We start from the raw sequence: 22,106 nt of genomic DNA on the forward strand, positions 1-22,106 counted from the left end.
TGGCGATTTGTTTACATCGGTCTTGTAGTTAGGCCTAGACGCGTTCGAAATGGGAAGCTATCTCGAAAATTGCGCCAACTTATCCGTAATACTCGGTCATCGAAGCTAACTGAAGGCAAGCGAAGCCACTTTAAAACAGTCGTTTGCTGCGAACAAGGTGAATCTTTCAACAACTACGCCAACATCACTTCGAAGAGGGCGTCCGAGAGCGCCGCCATGTTTACGTACACTACGTACACCTACGCTACCACGGTAACGTGAAATCTGAAAAATACCGCGCGTACGGGAAGCTGTACGGGTCACGTACTTATCTGCGCATGCGCACTTCGATTCCGGTATCACGGTACAGCCGGTAAACCCGGTATACTCTAACTCTCCTATAAGACGCTGCTTACAACGAACGTTTGCTGCATGGTAACGCCATTCCCTTAACCTACGCTATCACGCTAACGCTAAACTATAACTGTCTAATAACTGTCTATTGCTGTGACCGTTCATTCACCTGTTATAAGTATTGCTGCACACACTAGACAGTTATAGTATACCGGGATACCGGGCGCACCATGATACCGGAATAGAAGTGCGCATGCGCAGATACGGACGTTACCCGTGCCGCGTACCGTACGTGCGGTATTTTTCAGATATAAGGGTACTGTGGTAGCGCAAGTGTACGTAGTCTACGTAAACATGGCGGCGCTCTCCGACGCCCTCTTCGAAGTGATGTTGGCGTAGTTGTTGAAAGATTCAACTTGTTCGCAGCAAACGACTGTTTTAAAGTGGCTTCGCTTGCCTTCAGTTAGCTTCGATGACCGAGTATTACGGATAAGTTGGCGCAATTTTTGAGATAGCTTCCCATTTCGTCTAGGCCTAACTACAAGATCGATGTAAACAAATCGGCAACATATTTTTTTGTATTTGGTGTGTCGTTCATATTTATTTGCCTTTATTATTAGTAAAATAAACTTGTGATAATGCTTCGCGCGGGTTTTTTGGGTAGGCAAACATTGTTGTTTTATTTTCCTTTTCATTGTCTTTAACTTATTAACTATTCGATAGGTGGCGCCACCATCTCAGCCTGGGCACGTGAACCACGTAAACGCTATCCCGCTGTCACAGAACGAGCGCTCAAAATGGGCGCGCCGCCAAATTCTCGCGACGAACCGCCCGGAACCGCCGGAGTGACGCCGCGAGGTCAACGAAAAAGAAAGAAAAAGAAAACAAACATCTAAAGGCTCCCCGGGCGCGCGAGCCTCTCCTCTCGGAAGCGTGGCTTCGCCGACGAACCTCCTCACCCCACATCGGCGGCCGAGCAAGCACTGGAAATTTCTAGAAGAAAAGGGGCGTGTTATGCCGGGTTGAGTTATCTGTAGGGGACGGCCCTCGTACAGTCTCGCGCCTTCCCCCAGCCTCCGCTGCGCATCGCGCCAACGAAATGACGAGAACCTTCTGGAATCTCGCGCGGAAGGTATTTAATCGAGCAGCCGAGATGAGAGAGCAGGAGAAGACGGAAGTTAGCACCAGAGCGCGTAGGGTATACCACCGTGTAGTCGGCGAAGGTTTTGTCCGTAGAGACAAAGCGGGAGAAGATGATTTCCACCTGAGGGGTGACGACTCGAGCTACAGGCAAGAATGTGTGTTTACCGCTATCGAGCGAAGACGCGTGGCAACAGCTGCGTGTGTGAAGCCGACGTGTTCGGGCGAAGAAGTTTGAAGTTTGGAGAGTGGCCTATTGAAGACGTGAGGTTTCCTAGAAGAGAAACTTCGGCGAGGTTTCCTGGAAGAGAAACTTCGGGGGCTGCGGAACGACAACAACGCTGGATTTTGAGTGAGTGATTCTCGGAAGAGTATCATCTAGACTTTGGTTCCAAGAACTTTGGACTGAATAGGTTTTCTATCTCTTTAGTCTTTAAGTGTCTTGGTTGTTCAATACATGCGACTGCATTTTAGTGCGTATTGTTGTCTGTGTCCGTTGTTTCGAGTGTGGCTGAAGGTATTGTGTAGTACGTTGTTTGATTGGTGACATATTGTATGCAACTATTGTGGAGTGTGCATTCTTGTGTATTGTTTTCGATCTGCCATTATTGAGAATATAATTTTGTTTGTTTATCAACTCTCGGCTTTGACTTGTTCTTTGGGCCACAGCCGGCGTCCGCTGGCGCGCCAAAAAGGACCACTTCTAAATTGTCCACGCTTTCGTGGTGCGGTTCGGGGGTCCACTGACCACTCTCCCTTCGTTGAAGTGGTCAGCCTTCTTTGGCACTGGAAGTAGTGTTTTCCTCACGTGCACCATTGGAAGCAGTGATCCACCCAAAGACTTAGACCGCCAGTGTCTGTTATATTACTTACATTTGACTCTTCTTCTGAAGCGAATCGCTTAATACAAGAAGGAAAATATTCATCGATCATATACTACAAGCAGAAAACAAGTCCGGTTAATTTTCGTGATATCAGATGACATCAAAATGGTGTGAGCGCGTCAAAGCTGATCACGTTTTGGGCCGCTCCACACCACTCACTCAACCCGTTTCCTCAGTAAGCCTTCAACTGTCAGAGCGCGTCCGAGTATGCTCAATGTTGATGATATATCTAATGTCCATGCCCGCTCACTTGATCGGTGGTCACAATTCCTCTCCATATACAATCAAATTATTCATTCTCTTTATTAGTATAGACTACCAGAAAAAGAAAATGGCACCGGTGTCAAAGGGAACAAAAAGACACACATACACAATCTCAGCACTCCAGCCAAAAACATTAAAAACTGAAGAGTGTTCTCGGGTGCGGTGGTTCTAGAAGTTACAGTTCTACGTTCAGCACTCCTTAAACTTGCACGCCAGTGTTTGGAGAACGCGATCTTTTCTTCACTGGTTGCTAAAAATCTTATCGCGCCCATAGTAAGATGGCGGCCGTGAGACAAGCTCCCGAGGCATTCTCTCCATTCCAGCAATTTTTTAAAGCCCCCCTGTGTTCAACTGAACTTTGCGATACACGATCGAGCGCTCCCTTCTTGGTCTGCAGGTACGCCATTTTGCGAGAGCGTCCTCCGTCGGCGTCACGCCAGTGCGGGCCTTGTATTTTGTCCCTTGCCGGTCCCTAGAGGTAAGCTATATGCTACTTGGTGTACCACAAGCACGTAACACGTAATAGACCAGCTTGTATCACAGTTATTCGAGGTGGTTTATGAATACGCTTTATGGGTTTCTTCGTCGGACTCGTAAAGAGCCTTTATGTCACTCTCGTAGTACTTTTCCAGTGGCCTTCTGCACAGCTTGAGCGTGGGCGTGACTAGTCCCGCGTCCGGCGTCCAATCCTCGTGGCACAGCTTTACCTTGCGGGGCACCTCGGCCTTCTGCAAATCACACAAACGCGCGTAGTTCAGAATGAACTCCTCGGCGGCTCTGACGACTGCGGAGTCGCTACACAGCTCCCTCATAGTCGTCAAATGTTCCCGGCCGAGGCGCCGAGCCATGCGCAACAGTTGATCGTAGTTTGGCGACACGAAAGCCACGAGGTAAGCGTACCGGGAGTTGCCGTACACGAACGCGTTTTCCACCAGGGGACACGACTTGAGGACCGCTTCAACGCCGACGAGTGCCACGTACTCGCCGTGCTGCAGCTTGACGATGTCCTTCTTGCGGTCGATGATCTTGAGCGTGCCGTCGGGGAATATCTCGCCAATGTCGCCCGTGTAGAACCAGCGGACGCCGCCTTCTTCGCGATACGACTCTCGCGTCAGTTCTTCGTCACCGAAGTAGCCTTTGGTGATACACGGACCTCCGACCACAACCTCGCCGCGAGGATTAGGCCTATCGGCGACGCTGTAGTCACCCTCCTGCCAGTCGACCAGGCGCAGGTAGCAGCCTGAAAGTGGGCCTCCCACTCGTCCCGTACTCGTGTCCCGCCGTTCCATAGCGGTGGTCACGCAGCTTGTTTCTGACAAGCCATACCCTTCGGCAACCGGGCAGTTCAGGCAGGCCCTAAGAAACCAGCGCGTCTGATTAGACAACGGGGCCGAACCACAGATGATGACCTTGGTTTTGCCTCCGATAATTTGGCTCGTCTTGTTAAACAGTACTCGGTTCAGGATGGGAGTTCCGAAACCGAGGTCCAACCAGCGACATTTGTACCGTACGGCGTAGTCGAAGAGTGCCTTGTACAGGGCCCCCCTGGAAGCGACCATTTCATTGACTTCTTTCCGGATTCTGTCAGTCACGAGGGGAACACTGGTGACCTGAGTAGGCTTCAGAACTGTTGCGTCTCCGTGGCAGCTCGGGTCGATGCCGTTTGACTTGTCTGTCAGAGTCAGAGGAGACGAGTAGCCTATGCGACCGCCGACGCTCATGAGCAGTATCTCGAATGAAAGTTCGAGAATGTGGGCCAGCGGTAGGAAGGCTATGTAGACGTCTTCGCTTCCGGCGGCGCCGTAGCTCTGGCAGACGAACGCGAATGATCTCATCGTAGTCATGAGGTTGCTGTGCGTTGCCATGACACCCTTAGGAATGCCCGTAGATCCGCTGGTGAACATGATAACAGCAATGTCTTCCGGAGTGGGCTTGCACTCTTGCATGCAGACGTTGCTTCCCAGGGTTTCAAGGCTAGAGAACGGTATGACCTGCGGCAGAAGGATGGGAAACGGCATTTAGGACTGGCGAAATCATTCACGTTTGGAATCATCAGACATTTATTTATACATATGCACGTACAAGTTGGGTAGTTAGACGCACATCAGGTTGCACGTCCTTGCAACCTTCGGATTGCTTCAGCATAGCGATTGAGTACTAACTTGCTGGCTTGTTATTTGTATAAGCCATAAGATCGACTGCGCACTGGATGAGCTCATTCGCTCCGTACGCATCAATTTAGCTTAAGCATGCTGTATCTGGCGTAGTGTAAAAAACATAAGCAAAAGCTCAGTGTACGCACTGCTCATAAATATAAACATTGTGTGCTGACGAGAGGGTGCCGTGCAGCTTTTATTGGACGTCCGCAATGCTGGTAACATTGGCCACTAGATCGAGGTACGAAGTAACGAAACCCTCGATAGGTGAGTTTTGGGAGCTTCGAAAGTAACTGATTCGCTGGCTCGGTGGGAGCCGCTGCTTAGAAGTTTAAGAGCCGTCAGTGCTGGTAGTTTCATCACTACAGCACTGAACTTTGAACCTTATCTGAAACAGGGGTATACCACCACATGAGTCCCCGTGTTCGATCCCCGTAAAGCCTATACCGTCTCTTCTATATAAAAAATGCACTTCTTCACTGTTTAAGGCTCAACGAACAGGTATTAGCCGTTCAAGGGCCCTCGAACCACATTCAACTGAAATGCGAAGTTAGTTTTTTTTTCACTCATTCTCTACCCCTTCTACAGTCAGAACCGATCGTTTAGTCCACCAAAAATTCACGCTTTTCGGCGGCAAGCGTTTATTTCCGCTCGCGCAGTAAAGCGCTTATTAACGAAGTGAAATCAGTTCACCGCACGCGATAGTGATGCGAAATGAGTAAGAACGGGCGTGCGGGAGCACGTTAAACTATAAGGTTGGAGACAATTCACGACTGATTCTCTCATATACGGATCCATCAAGAGCTTATACTTATGACGTCATGTGAATACATTGATGCCGTCATTAACTTTCCCGAAAAGACAGGAAAACATCAACAGACGATGACACTTTCGTTCTTTTCGTAGGGGTGGGCTCTTTAAGTCTCTACAGACTCGTGGACTGAGCAGGTTTAAGCCCGACGAAACGTTACTGGAGATCGCGAGACAGTGTCACTACTTATCACAGAGAAAGAGGTTGTTTGACGCGTACTTGCCTGAGGTCTGTGGGCAGTAGACGGTTGTAGCTGTTTGGGTGAAGCGTTTTCCATGTAGACGATGTGCGTAAGGGACGGTGTCTTGCTCGCGATGCTTAGTACCCGTGGAAGGAGATCCGCAGAGGTGACAAGGTGCGTCACCCCCGTCCTCTTGACTGCACTCACTATCCCATCGTTGCCAAGCGTCGCGTACAGAGTGACTAGCGTGACGTTGGCGCGGAAACAGGCCTGCGCCGTTATGAACCACTCGCAGCTGGTTTCCGCCAGGATGGCCATGCGCTGACGTGGCCTCACGCCTATGGCTTGCAGACCGCGCGCCGTCATGTCGATCTTCTTGTCGACCTCGTCGTACGTGAGCCACTGGTAGTCTCCCAGAACAAGTTTCCTGAAGACCCTGCCGTTGGGCTGCTTCTCTTTGCTTTGTCCCAGTACTGGTCTGGTTCCCAGTGCGGGTCGTTTCGGGTACGAGCGGATGGCCTTGCGGGTTGCTTCGTCTAACGTTCGGACACCCTTCAGGCATTCGATTTCTAGAGTTTCGGGACGCACGTAGGGTGACGCCGGGTCGCCATCTTTGATGGGTTTGGCGAAGCACAGTCGTTTTTGCTTCCAGTAGATCCAGGGCTTCTGGAGTATGAGGTAGACGGGAATGGTGATGACGTCGTAACAGGTCACGAGGACTTTGACTAGGAAAACGACGAAGTCGGTCGCGAAGGCGAACATGGCTTATCTGTGACCGGGGAGCCTTAGCGTTGTGAAATATTACACATCGAAGTTCACGAGAGGGTAGGCTCGTAGGTTGTTTTTCATGTTTCACAGCAACGGGTACAATCGAAAACTTCTCAGCGTCGGTAGCAAAGATGGTTTTGTGGCGTGATAGAATCAATCCATTTTTGTTCTTCCAGTTGTACTATAGACAAAAGATGGAAAGCCGTCTTGTGCCGCGTCTCCAACAATTTTCCTTTAAGCTTTCGTTCCTGCGAAGATGAACGACGTCGGTCATCATACTTGCAAAACTGCTAATTCGAACGATAGAACTGTAAAAAAAAACATCTAAAATATCAAACTAAATGCAGGCATTAACAACATGAGTACTCACTCCCGACACTTTGGACTCTATTTGTTCTAGTTTAAAAATATGATTCATTTTCTGGCAATGGGTGATCCTTCTCACTCGGTTATTACTGTAATGTGCAATTTGAAAACTATTGGTATAGACATAGAAAGTATAGTATCGCGTTCAGTGAGGTGAAGTTCCGAATTGTGTACCCCGATACTACTACTACTACCAATACTACTACTACTACTACTACTACTACTACTACTACTACTACAACAACAACAACCTACTACTACTACTACTACTGAAGGAAGGCAAGATGAAGGAAAGGCAGTAAGCCACGATGAAGGAAAGGCAGTAAGCCAAAATGAAGGAAAGGCAGGAAGGTCAACCAAACGCGCGTCTTATTTGCTATCCTACGCTCGGGGAAGGGGGAACCATAGAGTTTCCTAAAATTAACTATAGAGCGGACTCGGGCGCTGCGATCGTTCAGCTACCATGGGAATGATGGGTAGTGCACGGATTTGCCTATAGTCTTCGCGCTGGCGGGCTTCGAACGCATCAGTGGCTTCGTTTATTGCAGTGTTTTGGTGTTGCTTCGTATATTGGAAGAACGGACCGTTTTGAACTCAGTGACTCTATTGGAATTGGTGAGCCTAAAAGGTTAACGTGGTGAAGCGTGGATGCTGAACGTTCGCCGACTGTTGTCTCGTGACAAAGCCACGCGAAGCCAAATGAAGCCGAGAGCACGAAGATTAGACAAAAACAATCTACTACATATTATTATCGGCTCGCTGTATTGCCATGCGTTGCAGCTCCCATAGACACTGATGCCACAGTTCCCTTTATAGTTTGTTTATAGCAAACTTTATGGGGGGGGGGGCAACATGTCAGCTAACGTTGCCACTTGAAAGGCCTTTTCAAAGCATGCTTTATAAATATGCGTAATGGCTAAATGCAACTTTGCGTGAGATTTCATGAAGACTTGTTGATATCGTTCTCCAGGAAGGCTAAAATATTCACAAATATTCCAGAATATAGTTTTCGATTTATGGTTTTGTTCCAACACATGTTGATTCCATGGGACGCCTCGTGAAAAAAACAAATGCTTAGGACCAGTCATGCGTGACTAGCGCAGGAACACAGTTATTAAGGAAGTGAAGGAAACATGAGATGAAAAAAGCCGATTATTGTGCCCTTCACAATGGTCCTTGAAATAACCCTGACTTTCTCCTGGAATATGCGAGACACGTTGACTGAAGTAAGAACAGCGGGCCGGCGCCGCGAGCTGAAATGGCGCACGAACCAAACCTCCCGGTTGAAATATGGCTGTCGAGACCTAACCCCTTGTCCGAGGGGAAAAAAAAAAAAACGGTTTGTCTACCAGAGCTTAACCCGCGCCCCGACCGCCTCTAATCCGGATCATCTGTCAACCCCGGACGACATAATCTGTATCCACAGGACAGCCAATTCATTAAAGATTCATGCATATTTCGCAGCTAGCGTTTTGAGAACTCGTTGAAAGATATAGTTGAAAGATATGTGCTATAGCTGCTATAAGTGGGCTAAAAGCAATCTGCGAATATTTCACGAAAGCCCTACTCGCACGAAACTGCAGAGTTCACGGACGCCATTGGCACGGCTGCGAGCACAACGAAAAATGATCAACTGGCCACACATTTTCGGAGCATACGTGTTGAAGGTGTCCTGCCAGCGTTTTGTGACATGATCTCGAAAGGTAATATGTCCCCCGAATTTAGCGATACAGAGTGCATCGCGTAGCGCATTACAACGTCGTAACTGTGACGGGCGTACGGGAAATAAAAAATAATGATCGATGCCAATAAGTAATCCTAGTCTCTAGCAACCATGTACGCGTGCTTACTGTAATCACAAAGCTCAGAGGCGTACTGACACGATTTTTAAATATTGCGAAAGGGTCATTTTTTCGTTTCCTTGGTATAGATGTGTTAACACTCTCCACCGCACCGGAGTCTGTCGATAAGTATGAAATATTTTATTTGACTTTAAAGTTTTCGCCGCTGAGCATCAGCTAGCCAGCCCGACCGCAATGCTTAGTGACATACTTTAGCCGCGAAATAGCGCAAGCACAGAGTGAAGGAACACACAACGACAAGCACAAGCGCCTGTGCTTGTCGTAGTGCGTTCCTTTACTCTGTATTTGTGATATTTCGCGGCTAAACTATGTCGCTAAGCAAATGTTGTAGGCCCGTGTGCTCAGAATTGAGTGCACGTTTAAAGAACCCCAGGTGGTCGAAATTTCCGGAGCCCTCCACTACGGCGTCTCTCATGGTCATATGGTGGTTTTGGGACGTTAAACCCCACATATCAATCAATTATGTCGCTAAGCAAGTACCAAGTAGGCCAACAATCAGTCTTGGTACAATATATTCCCACCGCAACGACCTGCACGTAACCTGTCGGAGTGTGGTCTTGGAGGTCTAGACAGGTAAAAGCTCAAATCGTCGATCACCAGCGATGACAGCGTGTCTCATGAATGGAGGAGCCCTGGCAGAGGTGACAAAGAGGGTGTGGTTTATTTGTCCGTAACGGCCTTGGTACGCGGCGTGTCACCAAATTTGGGGTGCGAGTGCTTTGATGATTACCTAGCTTAAACGCCGACAAAACTTCAAAAAAAAAAAAACGTTTCAGAGTCCTTTTCAGAGCCGTAAAGCGAACCAACGGAGGCTGAAGCTAACGAAGACATGCGGTACTTTATTTCTTGTCTTTAACTGTAGCGCAGTGGATACCAAGTTTAGTAAATAGTGGGACCATGGGAGTTATGGCTACAGTTGCGTAAAAAAGGCAAAATAAGTTGGTTCATTTCCGTGAGTATCAAAATTTTGTTCAAAATTTTTTCGTCATTTTTATTTCATAACATTCGTTGCCCCGAAATTGAATAAGATTTTTTTTTTGAAACGACTGAATTATTGGCCAGTCCCCCAAAGTGGGCATGGGCCACAAGAGCAGGTCATCAAGAAAAAGTAAAAAAAAAGCTGTACAGATTACCATGTTAGATTGTGTTTTTCCCCCTTTATGTTATCCAGTTTCAGTTTATTGAGCGTATTCGGATGGGGCGTTACATATAGGGAGAGGTATACAGAAAGAGGTCCCTTAGCGTGAACACTGCAATGGGACTTCTTGTTATAAAATACACAAAGAAAATGAAAACAGAAGCAGAATTGCGTAAAAGAAGCGTAAATATGCGTAAAAAATAATGAAAGAGGCATTATGGTATGCAATAACAAAGAGAATATCTGACATTGAAATACACAGAAAAGTGAATTAAAAAAGTGAAGATAATACAGTGCAAAGGAAGCAATCGCTAGGAATATACACTAACAAGTATTTCAGAAGAAAAAGAAAGTAATGGAAGTGGATAAATAATAGATGAGAATGCATGACAAAAAAAAAAAGGCAATGACAGTAACTCAACATAAGTCACAAGTTTAAAGAAGAGATTCGGGTAAAGGCGAACCCAATTTTTAAAGGCATTTAATGAGGGACAGGTTTTAGTCCATAAAGGGAGAGTGTTCCATACCTTGATAACGGAGAAGCTCACTGTTTTCAGTCCGTAATTTGTGCGCGCCAATTGGGCAGTAGGATGTTGTTTTGAAAGGAGAAACGTGTATTACTAGAGAAAGTTGTAATTTTATCGCATACAATACACAAAAGCTTCGGATTATGTACCAGGCGGTAGGCAATCGCAGCTAAGTTAAAGACAATCATATTTGCAATAGGAATAATATTTGGTGGAGAAAATAGTGGAGCTGAATGAGCATGCTAATCACTGTGTGTTATTATGTGGAGAGCCAGTTTTTTTTTGAATATGCACTGATTGGCTTACGTATGTTTTATATGTGAGTGCCCAAGATTCAATACAGTAGTTGAAATGACTATGAAGGAAGGTAAAATAGCAGATAGTGTAGGGAGCGTAAAAAATTGGCGAGCTCTGAGCAGAAAACGAGTACCATAGGCGTTTTTTTTCTTTTTAATAAATCACTATGATGAATAAAGTTAAAAAAATAATCAATTTCTACACCAAGAAATGTGAATTTGTCAGATGGAAATATTTCATAGTTATTAAAATACACCGGAATGGCGTTATCTCGTTTTTTCGACCGAGAACTGAAAATAAACTTTGTCTTATGAGGATCAATAAGAAGCTTGTTGTTGAGACACCAATTAATGGCGCTCTGAAGATCGCTGCTTAGCTGGGAGGTCGGGGCAGGAATGGAGTCGTTAGCAGTAAAATATTGTGGTGACGTCTGCGTAAAACAAGGATTGTGTGAGGTGATAAACAGTCTGTCAGGTCATTTATGTAAACGAGAAATAGAAGAGGACCTGATATTGATCCTTTTGGAGCCCCTATATTGGTGGTTTTGGAGCCCGACATTATGCCATAAAATGAACACAACTTGCGTACGATTCAGTAAATAACTAGAAATGAAATATCGTGGCGGACCAGTTATACCACAGGAAGAGAGCTTGTTCAAAAGAATAGCCTGATCGATAGAATTAAAGGCTTGACTGAAGTCAATAAAGGCTGATCCAAACAATTTTCGTTCATCAATTGTGTTTCAGGTATTTTCATTAAGAGCAACCAGTGTTGTATTGGTGGAAAGCCTTTGACGAAACCCAATTTTGTGGGGCGACAAGAGCTGAAGTTTGTCGAGGTATTTTGTAAGGCGGACGGAAAGTAATTTTTCGACAACCTTACTGAAAAAAGGAATAATAGTGATGGGCCTATAATTGTTTATGAGTGACTTATCACCTTTCTTGTGAACAGGCACTATCTTGCTTTTCTTTATTTCAGAAGGAAAGATATAGAGTGCTTGAAGGTTAAGTTAACAATATGGGCAAAAATACAGCGATGACATCAACAATGTCCTTCATGTATCTGGCAGATATGTTGTGGTGTCCAGCGCTAGTTGTTTTTAAACTTAAACTAGTGTTGCTAACTTCAACCGGGCTGGTTAGAAAAGGATAAAAAGATTGCAATGAATTCCACCTGTCGTTGAGACATAATTGGCCGGATTTAGCGCTGATACAGGAAAAATACTGCAGCTGAAAGCATTATCAATGGCATCGGAAGCTTGAAAGGTCTTTCCGTCGTGACATATTTCAGTTATACAAGCTGCAGCTTTATTTTTGTTTAGAAAGGAATCAAGTGTACGCCACTGCTTTCCCGTATTCTTACCAGCTTGCAATATTAAATTTTCATAGTAATTTCGTTTCGCTTTCTTTAATATGACGGTTAAATGTATTACTGTGCTTTTTGCAACATTCCTTCAAAGCCATACTATAAGGTTTCTTTTTGTAGATTTTGTGTATAGATTGTCTTTTTTTTTTGTAAGCAGGTGAGAAGTTTCGGTGTTAACCAAGGGTTCTCGGTAGATGCGTGCTTTCTTCGGCACAAAATGGTTTAGTTATAGCATCAGATATAAGGGAAGAAAATTCTCTACAAGCTGTCTCAGGGTCAGTGCGAAGGTAACGTGGAACCAGTTTATCGCACCTATTGAATCAGTAAACGTTTTTTTTAGGGGCGAAGCTCCTTAGGGCGTGGGATGTGCGTTCCCTGTAGCCTGTATGTAGCCACCTCTAGTTTAGTTCTTGCAGTGTTCACTAGATGGCGGTACCGTCCCCTGTATGTAGCCACCTCTAGTTTAGTTCTTGCAGTGTTCACTAGATGGCGGTACCGTCTCCTGTATGTAGCCACCTCTCGTTTAGTTCTTGTAGTGTTTACTAGATGGTGGTACTTATAGCTGATGATGAAAAGATGCAAGATGTTATAAACTAGAAAGCGGTACTTGTAGTTGATGAAAGACGCGAGATCTTATAAAATAGGAATGATGTCACATATGGCGCGTGTCATTGGTTGAAGGCAATCGTTCGATTTAGTGCGGCGACGTACGCTAGGGGGAGCGATTTAATAAAATCGAGTGGGCAAAATGTACAGAGGATTCATGGTTTACCAGGTTTACCTCCGGAGCTTCGCCCACTCATCCTCATTCACTTCGTGGATATGGCGTAATTTTTTTTTATGTCAACGATTGACTTGGAGAAGCAAGTATTTGTAGGAGTAGCCGCGCAATGAAAGCGAAGTGCTACAGGGAAGTGGTCTGTAACAGCGGTACGGATGATAAAAGCCTCAGGAGGGGTAAGAAGATTCGTTAAGACATGATAAATTAAAGTACCAGAAGTGTTACCCACACAGCGGGGGGCTAGTTTATAAGGGAGTCGAGACCATACTCAAGAAAGGTGTTTTTCTATTGACTAGAACTTGCATCATCCAAAATATTGATATTGATGTCGCCCATGATGACCGTATTTTTGTTTTCTTGCGTGAGTTAATGTAGCATGGCGTCAAGAGCAGAGCAAAAGTTAGCCATGGAAGAGCTGGGTGAGCGGTGTATGCAGCCGAATACCGTTTCGCGTGAGTTACTATTGAAATCAGGACTATCGCATTCTATCCAAACTGTTTCACAATCGGGTGCATCAAGAACCAAGTCGGTTCTACGTTTGTAGCTAACGTTGTTAGATATGAATGTCGCGGTGCCCCCGTGACACGAGGATGCACGTTGGTTGTACTCTGCGTTGTAGTTCGGAAAGCAAAACAAATTTTTATCAGAGTAGGTGAGCCAAGTCTCCGAAACACAGATTACCACAAACGGAAAGCGTAAGCAGCAAAAAAAGGGGGCGTGAAAATAATCGAAATGGTTACTAAGGCTGCGCGCATTAAAATTAATTATCAATTTATAGGTCTGCGATGATAAAGACTGAAGGTTATCGGTATCAATGTAAGGCATTGTAACGTTGATTGATCTGTGGGGTAAAACGTCCCAAAACCACCATATGATTATGAGACGCCAAGGCATTGCAACGTTAGGATATGAGATGAACTTAGTTCGAGAATACGCTTAGGTCAGCTTCGTCTTGAATTCGGAATACGCTGCTGTCAGTTGTTTTGCGGGCCTTGATTTGACAATCATCCGTCCACAAAAATTGCCATTTCTTCTTCTTTTTTTAAGGCTAAGGGCCATCGCGCAAATTTTTCTCGTTCTGCTGGGTCAAGTGATCATTTACGCATACGGGCCGCATATGATTTCCTGAAAAACCAAGATCGCTTGTCTGCAGCCGTGTCTTCCGTGCCTTGTTTACGAATTGAGCCTTCTTTGATCAGGAACAAAAGCGTGCTATTAGATTTTTTCTATTCGAACTTGAGGGTACGCCATGAACTATGCGAACGTTAGAATCGGAAAGAGGGCATTGAATTTCGTTACCGATGCTTTGAAGAATTGCTAGGCAACTTGCACCCTGGGTGAACGGAACTCCTTTGATTTCTACGCTATTTTTAGAGGAATATTGTTCCATCTCAGCAATCCTTTTTTCTAATTCAGAGTTCCAAGAAATCAAAGTCTTGATTTCAGCTAGTAAATGATTCTGTTCCGCTTAGAGCTTTTCTACTCTTTCACTGAGGAAATTCCTACTAATTTTCATTTCGTCGATTTCATTTTTCAACTTTTCTACTGATTGGTCAGGGTCAGCATCCATCCGAGATTTAACGCGATAAACAACATCATCAACAACCAAACCAACTTTACCCTGCAGCACATTCTCTAAAACTTCTAAACGTTTTGCAAGTTCGGCGCACGTAGGCGTCACGAAGTTGTACAAAGCTCTAGAAGCAGCAGCAGTAGCGGCATAAAACAAAAGAATGTAGAAAGAAGGTGGAAGCCGCACCTGTAGGCAGAATGCAATTTAGTAGGCCATTCGTAGCCGCAACCACTGCTGCTAAACTGGCTGACTGGGAGAACCTGCGGGGTCTCTTATCCAGGAATCCGCGCTACGAGTCGATGATCTGCGCGGGTTATAAGGATGTGCTGCCGATAGCCGCCGGAAATGCTCACACAGGCGCAGACTTCGCGGGTCCAAGATTAAGTGCACGGTGGTAGAAGCCAAACAGTTGTCTTGATCGGTTTGCCGAATCAACCTGTAAACAGAATGCAATTTAGTAGGCCATTCGTAGCCGCCACCGCTGCTGCTAAACTGACATAGTTGTTATGTTCTTATCATTTCTTCCTACTACTTCTTCACATTATTGGCTCCAAATCTATAATTATATCCGACATTAGTCAGTTTAGTAGTATGACCGCTCGCCTACTTTTTTTTAGGGGCGAAGCTCCTTAGGGCGTGGGCTGTGCGTCCCCTGTATGTAGCCACCTCTAGTTTAGTTCTTGCAGTGTTCACTAGATGGCGGTACCGTCCCCTGTATGTAGCCACCTCTAGTTTAGTTCTTGCAGTGTTCACTAGATGGCGGTACCGTCTCCTGTATGTAGCCACCTCTCGTTTAGTTCTTGTAGTGTTTACTAGATGGTGGTACTTGTAGCTGATGATGAAAAGATGCAAGATGTTATAAACTAGAAAGCGGTACTTGTAGTTGATGAAAGACGCGAGATCTTATAAAATAGGAATGATGTCACATATGGCGCGTGTCATTGGTTGAAGGCAATCGTTCGATTTAGTGCGGCGACGTACGCTAGGGGGAGCGATGTAATAAAATCGAGTGGGCAAAATGTACAGAGGATTCATGGTTTACCAGGTTTACCTCCGGAGCTTCGCCCACTCATCATCATTCACTTCGTGGATATGGCGGAATTTTTTTCCAATTTATGCAGTGATTTATTTTAGGTGTGGAGCGCTTTAGGGGTCCAGACTGTACGCTGTCGTGATCGCTGGACGTAACGCAAGCTCGACCACGTACACAGCGTATAGCCAGCTGCAGCGTATCGAGAACGGGCTAGCGCCAAAGACAAGCCTTCTTCCTGTTCCTCTTCGAGTGTCTTAGTGATGATAACATGAAGCGCGGACATTACTGATATGGCTAAAGAAACAAGTGAATACAAACCACGTATACAAATTGCAAAAGCCGCATGTAGCGTGACGTAAGCCTGCATAAGCCGGTGGCGGCCTCTGTGCTATACCACATGCAGTATTGGGCCGGTACCTCTATCTGACTTTTTCAGAGCCTGCCCGTGCTTAGTTAAAAAAAAAACGACATTCGTTACAAAGAGAAAACCGGTTGTGGCAATGGCCTGCAAATTATGTAACGATAGACCCGCCGGCTACCTACAACATCGGAATCCTGATCCTAATACAAATGGGAAAAGGAAGCATGCAAGAATTAGAAACAGAGAGAAAGGAAAAACAGGGGATGAAAAATAGAAAATAAATAGAACTAAAGAAAAATATTGAAATAACTGGAAAAAGGACAAGAAAGGACAGAAGGAGAAAAGAGAAAACCGAATAGAAAACCCTAAATTACTCTAAAACCTCGTAACATTTTAAATGACCACTCAATTCTTAGCCAATCCTCCACCCTTGGCATGAGCCACACGAGAAAGTGAACAAGAACAGCAAGGCTGCACAGCTCTGCACTTCGTGCTTCAAGTTGGCAGTGTGCGTTATAAGAATACACAAGTTGATGTGGTTTACGGACATCCCTCTGCTGCCGATCTCGAGGTTATAGGTTCGATTAAGGCGGCGGCAACATGTGACGGGTTTCATAATTTGAAATCACCCTCGTACGCTCTCGTACGCCCGTGTCCGCTTATGTGGGCTCACTACGCTGTGGAGTCTCGATGGCGGACTCGCCAGGCTCTCGGAGGGAACGGACACAGCAGACGCGGTTTTAACAAACCAAAAAACAGCACACTTTTTCAACTGCTTTTAGGACGACGATATCGTCAGCCGAATCATTATAACATAAATTGTGATCGACACGCTAAACAACCTTACACAATATTACACAACAACCAACATGACAAATCAAAAACGAGAACACACTCAAGGCGGCTTCGCCGACGCTTGACTCACCACGAGGGCCCCCGGCGCGCAACCCGCAGTGCCGCGCACCGGGGACCCACGCTAAAGAACCATTCACGGCAACCGCCACATGCCAAAGAGAGCAGCTTATCCAAGGAGGATTTAAAAAAATTGCTGAAGTGGAAATGGTTGCGCAGAAGTGAAGCCGTTCCTCTGGCAAGAAGGCGGCTGTGGTGGCCATCTTACTAGGGGCATGATAAAGCATCACCGTTCAGCGATTAAAAACGGTGCGTTACCCTCGCACGCCCAACGAATTTAATGTGGGAACTTTTTCGGGTCACATAGTGCTCCAAGTGCGTCTTACAGTTACAGGTTTTCCTTAGTGAGCCTCTAATGAGAGGCAAAGTTCTTTGAAGATTCAGTCATCCATACTCGTTTCTGTATGTTATTTCGTCGGGATCAACTATCTTTTAATATAGAACTAACGCAGCCTTTACATAACATATCAAAGCCACTTGATCTTCAAGTGGGTACTATCAGAAAAGAACATGTTTCCGCCATCTTGGCAGTGGCAAAAGCTGGCTTCACTTCTGCTGGCAAGGCAATGCAGGAGCTTCCACTCCAGCAATTTTTCTTTAATCCTCCTTGAGCTTATCTCTCTCGCTCCGCCACCAACGCTTTCTGCCAGGCGTCACCACCGGTGCTATCAATTTAACCATGATGATGATGATAGTGGTGATAACAAACGCTCGCGAGCACAACGCCACCTACTGCTCTGCAGTTGTGAACACGAAATGCGGCTTATGCGCGAAACACGTGCGCTATAAGACGCAAACTACTTTACAGGGTGTGTCAGCACCCCCACAACGCTCGTGTCAGTGCTTGTGCGCTCATGTAAGAAGCTCCCGGTAATGAAATGAAATCAGCTCACTCAAAACAGGGTAAACGGAAATCGTTGGGATAGACCCTCGTCGTGCAATAATGATACGATAGCCTGATGATGGTGCAACCCAATTTGCTCGTTAAAGAGCACCACAAAGTTGAAACGCGTCAGGAGTCCACTATACTGCGGCGCTGCTTACATTCCACTGTGAAGCATAGAGAGGTTAAACCGTAGCAACCTTTGTGGATAGTTTGCTTTTATAGAGCTGTGCCGAGCGCTCAGAGATCTGTACACAAACGAGGACATTGCACTCATTAACAAAATTGACTATCGCATACGATTCAGTATTAAATTCGGTTAAACTACTTCAGTGCTTGTTTTTGACTCACTGTCACATTCGAAAGCCTTCATGGCAGCAGCAACTGGATTACAACTATTAATAAACCACTACTAGCGTGAACATTACTCGAAGCGAGAGAAACCAAAACAGCGTGTCCTCCTTTATTTATATTAGGGCCAATATACGAATTACTTGTGGGGTTGTGAGGTAATTACTGAATACCTAACAAGCATTTCTCTTCACTTTAAGCTCTGCCACAACATGTAAAAAAACGGAACGACAGGTCTCGCAAGTTAAGTTGGCATTTTGGGATGTCAAAACTGTCGCATCGATAACTGTGCATTTGCAATTTATTAGAGGAGGGGGGAGTGGTGGTTAAATGTCTGTAAAAGATGCATGGTCCCATATACACATTGTTAATTGATTATATGACAACATTACGCAGTATGCGGCTCTAATTGGCGTCACATGTGGTATGGCCGTGGCTGCATTCGATGCCATATATAGAACACACGATCCGTATATGGGTGCATTCCCTGCTATACATGGCAACCTGTAGCGATATATGGAGCCACAGATGCGCATATAGGACTTCATATAATTTATGCAAATGACATAAAAGGGCATCTACTATGGCCTTTTATGTATGAGTTATGTATGAGTAACACAATACTGAAAAATAATAGGACAGCGTAATTAACTATAGAAAGGATAACCATTCCTCTTTACACCTTTTTTACCATTTAATTGAAATGTCATTATCAGCGGTCGCACAACATTGCCTTTGGCTGTCGTTCCCGTTGAAGCTGTCTTTCAATCGTCATTCAGACCATGCTTTGTTCTGGGCTCTCCGGGAGACAGATGTTACTCTTATAATTGAACCCTACAATTGATATCAAAATGTTCATCAACTTGCTTCGAGAACAACCAACTAGCTTGATTTTTTCAAAGCCTGTAAGAGGCGACAGCTGGTGACTTTGTCTCGTTTTACCGCCGTGTTGCGTACCTGTAGTCACTTGTATAGACTGTCACTCAGTCTCTGTGGATTTCAGTTTGTGTAATTTCGTCTGTGTAATTTCACAACTTGCGTGAAAAAAATTGTAGCAGTTGCAAAATGAAGCGTACCCAAATGAATACGACGTACAATTAAGCTAGGAAAACATAGAAAAACCCTAATCGTAGTCTTTAGCTATAGGGTAGTAATTATGCGTAAATTTGAAACCAATGAAAGTGAGGAAAAAAGAAAAAAAATTCGTCTCTCTGATTCGAACAAAGACACTTTCAATAACGCACCAGACGAAAACCAATAGAATGTGTGCTACAAGTTCTACCACAGATGGCCTGAGATAATTACTACGTACCTGCAAATAAACTTAATATTAGAGTCACGAGGGACAACAAATAAGCAGGAATTTTTTCTCGCTGAGAATTGGGAGCACACGCGTAGATTAAATCTCGATTGCACAGCCCGATTTGACAGATGTGCACGTTTGTCGAATCTGCCTCAGATGACGCCCACAGGAAAAAAAAAAAATCTTGCTAATTAAAATCTTGCTCATAGTGGGTGATAACGACGTGGACTGCCATTTTTTTCAAGGAAGACCAGTATGGTAGCTGATAATGACTTCTTTGCAAAGGCGACCACGCGAAAAAATACGAAGATTCTGCGTCGCTCATTCTCGAGGACGTGGGTTTGACTCTGCAGCCTTTCGACACGAGTGAAATGAAAAAAAAATCTGTTTTGGGGGTCATTAAAAAAACACCGCGTGGCCGAACTTGATACTACTACTACTACTACTACTACTACTACTACTACTACTACTACTAATAATAATAATAATAATAATAATAATAATAATAATAATAATAATAATACGTGCAGAGACCACTACGAAGCACACCAATAGGAGGGGGCTTCAAAAATTTTGACCGTCTACATCGCACAGTACCGTCTCCCTCGCGGCAGAAAGCGAGGCCCAGCTATCTGGTTCGAATGCCTTGTGTAATAGCGTGAAAAATAAATACAAAAAAAAGCACACGGGCACGGGGTACGTAGACGATGCCGGCGCTAAGTTTCAAGTGACGTTCATTTTTCAGAAAGACAGCACATGAACATACAGATGCATTTTTTTTTTTTTTTTTGCTGTTGGAGGTAGGCATTCCGCATGGCCGGATGTATCTCCGTCTGTTGTCCTTCTGAAACATTGAGCGTCGGTTGAAACCTGCATCGTCTCCCTAGCCTAAGTTTTCCTTTTGCTTGCTTTCGTTAATTTTTTTTTTTTTGGGGGGGGAGAGGAGGATACTTTACAATGGACCTGAACCATTTCGTCTCCACTGAAATGCGACAAACGCTGCAGGGACAGCAACCGTGGCTCTCGTGTTACTCTGATTCGAACAAAGCAAGCTTGTGTGATTTCGTCTGTGTAATTTCACAACTTGCGTGAAAAAAAATGACAGTACCCGTAAATTTAAGCGTAACGAAACGACGTATAATTAAGCTACAGGGAAAGCATGGGAAACCCTAATCGTAGTCTTGTTAGCGCCCGGACATTGTAACCACGGTACAACCTCGTCAGAAAAAAAAATATTAGCCACGCAAGTTTGATTTTCGGCAATCCTTATACTGAGTATTTACAAAGCGAAAATGTCACAATTGCAGCCCCGCCGCGGTGGTCTAGTGGCTAAGATTCGGCTGCTGACCCGCAGGTCGCGGGTTCGAATCCCGGCTGCGGCGGCCGCATTTCCGACGGAGGCAGAAATGCTGTAGGCCCGTGTGCTCAGATTTGGGTGCACGTTAAAGAACACCCGGTGGTCGAAATTTGCGGAGCCCTCCACCACGGCGTTTCTCGTAATCGTATGGTGGTTTTGGGACGTTAAACCCCACGTATCAATCAATCAATCAATCAATCAATCAATCAATCAATCAATCAATCAATCACGATGGCAAGCGCTTACCTAGTCTAGCGTCGATGGCAGTCCGCGTTCGCCGGTGGGTGCGTGCGGTCGCACTGCTCTTGCCGCCGTGGCTTTCCACTCGCATGTGTCCAGTAGACGAAGCTACAGTCGTCCAACGTCCACCGAGCATGCGCGCTCTCACGTGACCAGGGTGAGACGCGTGGCGTGCCGATCGCGCGTACGGGCGTCAGCCTTGCTGGACCGACGCGGGCCGACTGCGTATGTCGAATAGGCCGACGATATCGTCGTGGCCTACAGTCGGCTTAGTTGCAGCCGCACCGACAGCTTTACTCTTGCTCGTCTGGAAACGCCTGCTGTAATTGTCCTCGTATAGCTGGCGTCGGATGTTTAGTGACGCCACTCTGGGTCTGAAGGAAGCTTGCGCTTTCCGCCACGGTGGCGTAGCGGTAGCAGTGCTCGGCAGCTGCCCCGAATGTCGCAATTTCGATCCCGGCCGTGGCGGTCGCATTTCGACGGAGGCGAAATGGCTGAGGTATACCGGGTACTGTGCCATGTCAGAGCACGTCAAAGAACCGCAGGTGGTCGAAATTTCCGGAGCCCTCCACTATACGGCGTCTCTCATAATGGTGGTTTTGGGACTCGTGATAACCCAGATAATGTTATCAAGGGAAGAACGAAGATCAGACAAATCCGCGTAGTGCCCATCATTCCCATCATGGCTGAAGCGCCGTGCGTTGCAGCTAACTAGCGCCGGAGTTTCCTCTAATGTACCTATAGGAAACTTTATGCATCAGGCTTTCTAACCTGGGAAGCCAGTGCGGTTTTTCTGCTTGCAGGTGGTACATCTCAATCATTCGGTAAAATTTACCCGTTGAGACTGAGGGAGGCGTGCCTTTTCGACATGGCAACGCTTCTGAACCTACAAAGTATTTGGTTGTCCAGAATGGCCAAATGTCCCGCAAGGTCTGCACGCCGTGCCAGTGAGGAATTATTTCTGCGGCGAAACTGTTAGACGCTGACGTTGGTGCCATCCGACGATCGTGCGACGCGAACCTGCGAGGCCCTTCTCAACTGACGGACGCATCGGGTGTCCCAGCGCCGATGAACCGTCGCTGCCTTGTATTGCTCGGCCCTGGTCATTTTAAACAGCCTGCAGGACACGGGCGCCGGAGTAATGGAGCGCGATGCATTCCTTTCGGTGATACGAGGAGCGAGTGGCACTCACGTTTCTCGCGGCCAAGTACCTATACTTC

The 22,106-nt window shown here is 45.8% G+C and overlaps 1 protein-coding gene across 1 annotated transcript in view; it reads right to left on the reverse strand.

Annotated features, from left to right (window-relative positions):
* LOC119167093 (uncharacterized) overlaps positions 1-22,106 on the reverse strand; it is an 85,278-nt gene that overhangs the window by 59,819 nt on the left and 3,353 nt on the right. The window contains exons 2-4 of the mRNA XM_075867919.1: positions 14,633-14,882; positions 5,812-6,785; positions 3,183-4,612 (exon numbers count right to left, since the gene is read on the reverse strand). Coding sequence (XP_075724034.1) covers positions 3,183-4,612; positions 5,812-6,531 — 2,150 coding nt within the window. The 5' untranslated portion in view covers positions 6,532-6,785; positions 14,633-14,882. The remainder of the gene's footprint in view (positions 1-3,182; positions 4,613-5,811; positions 6,786-14,632; positions 14,883-22,106) is intronic.

This window comes from Rhipicephalus microplus, chromosome 6 (assembly GCF_043290135.1).
Source record: "Rhipicephalus microplus isolate Deutch F79 chromosome 6, USDA_Rmic, whole genome shotgun sequence".
NCBI classification, from domain to species: Eukaryota; Metazoa; Arthropoda; class Arachnida; order Ixodida; family Ixodidae; genus Rhipicephalus; species Rhipicephalus microplus.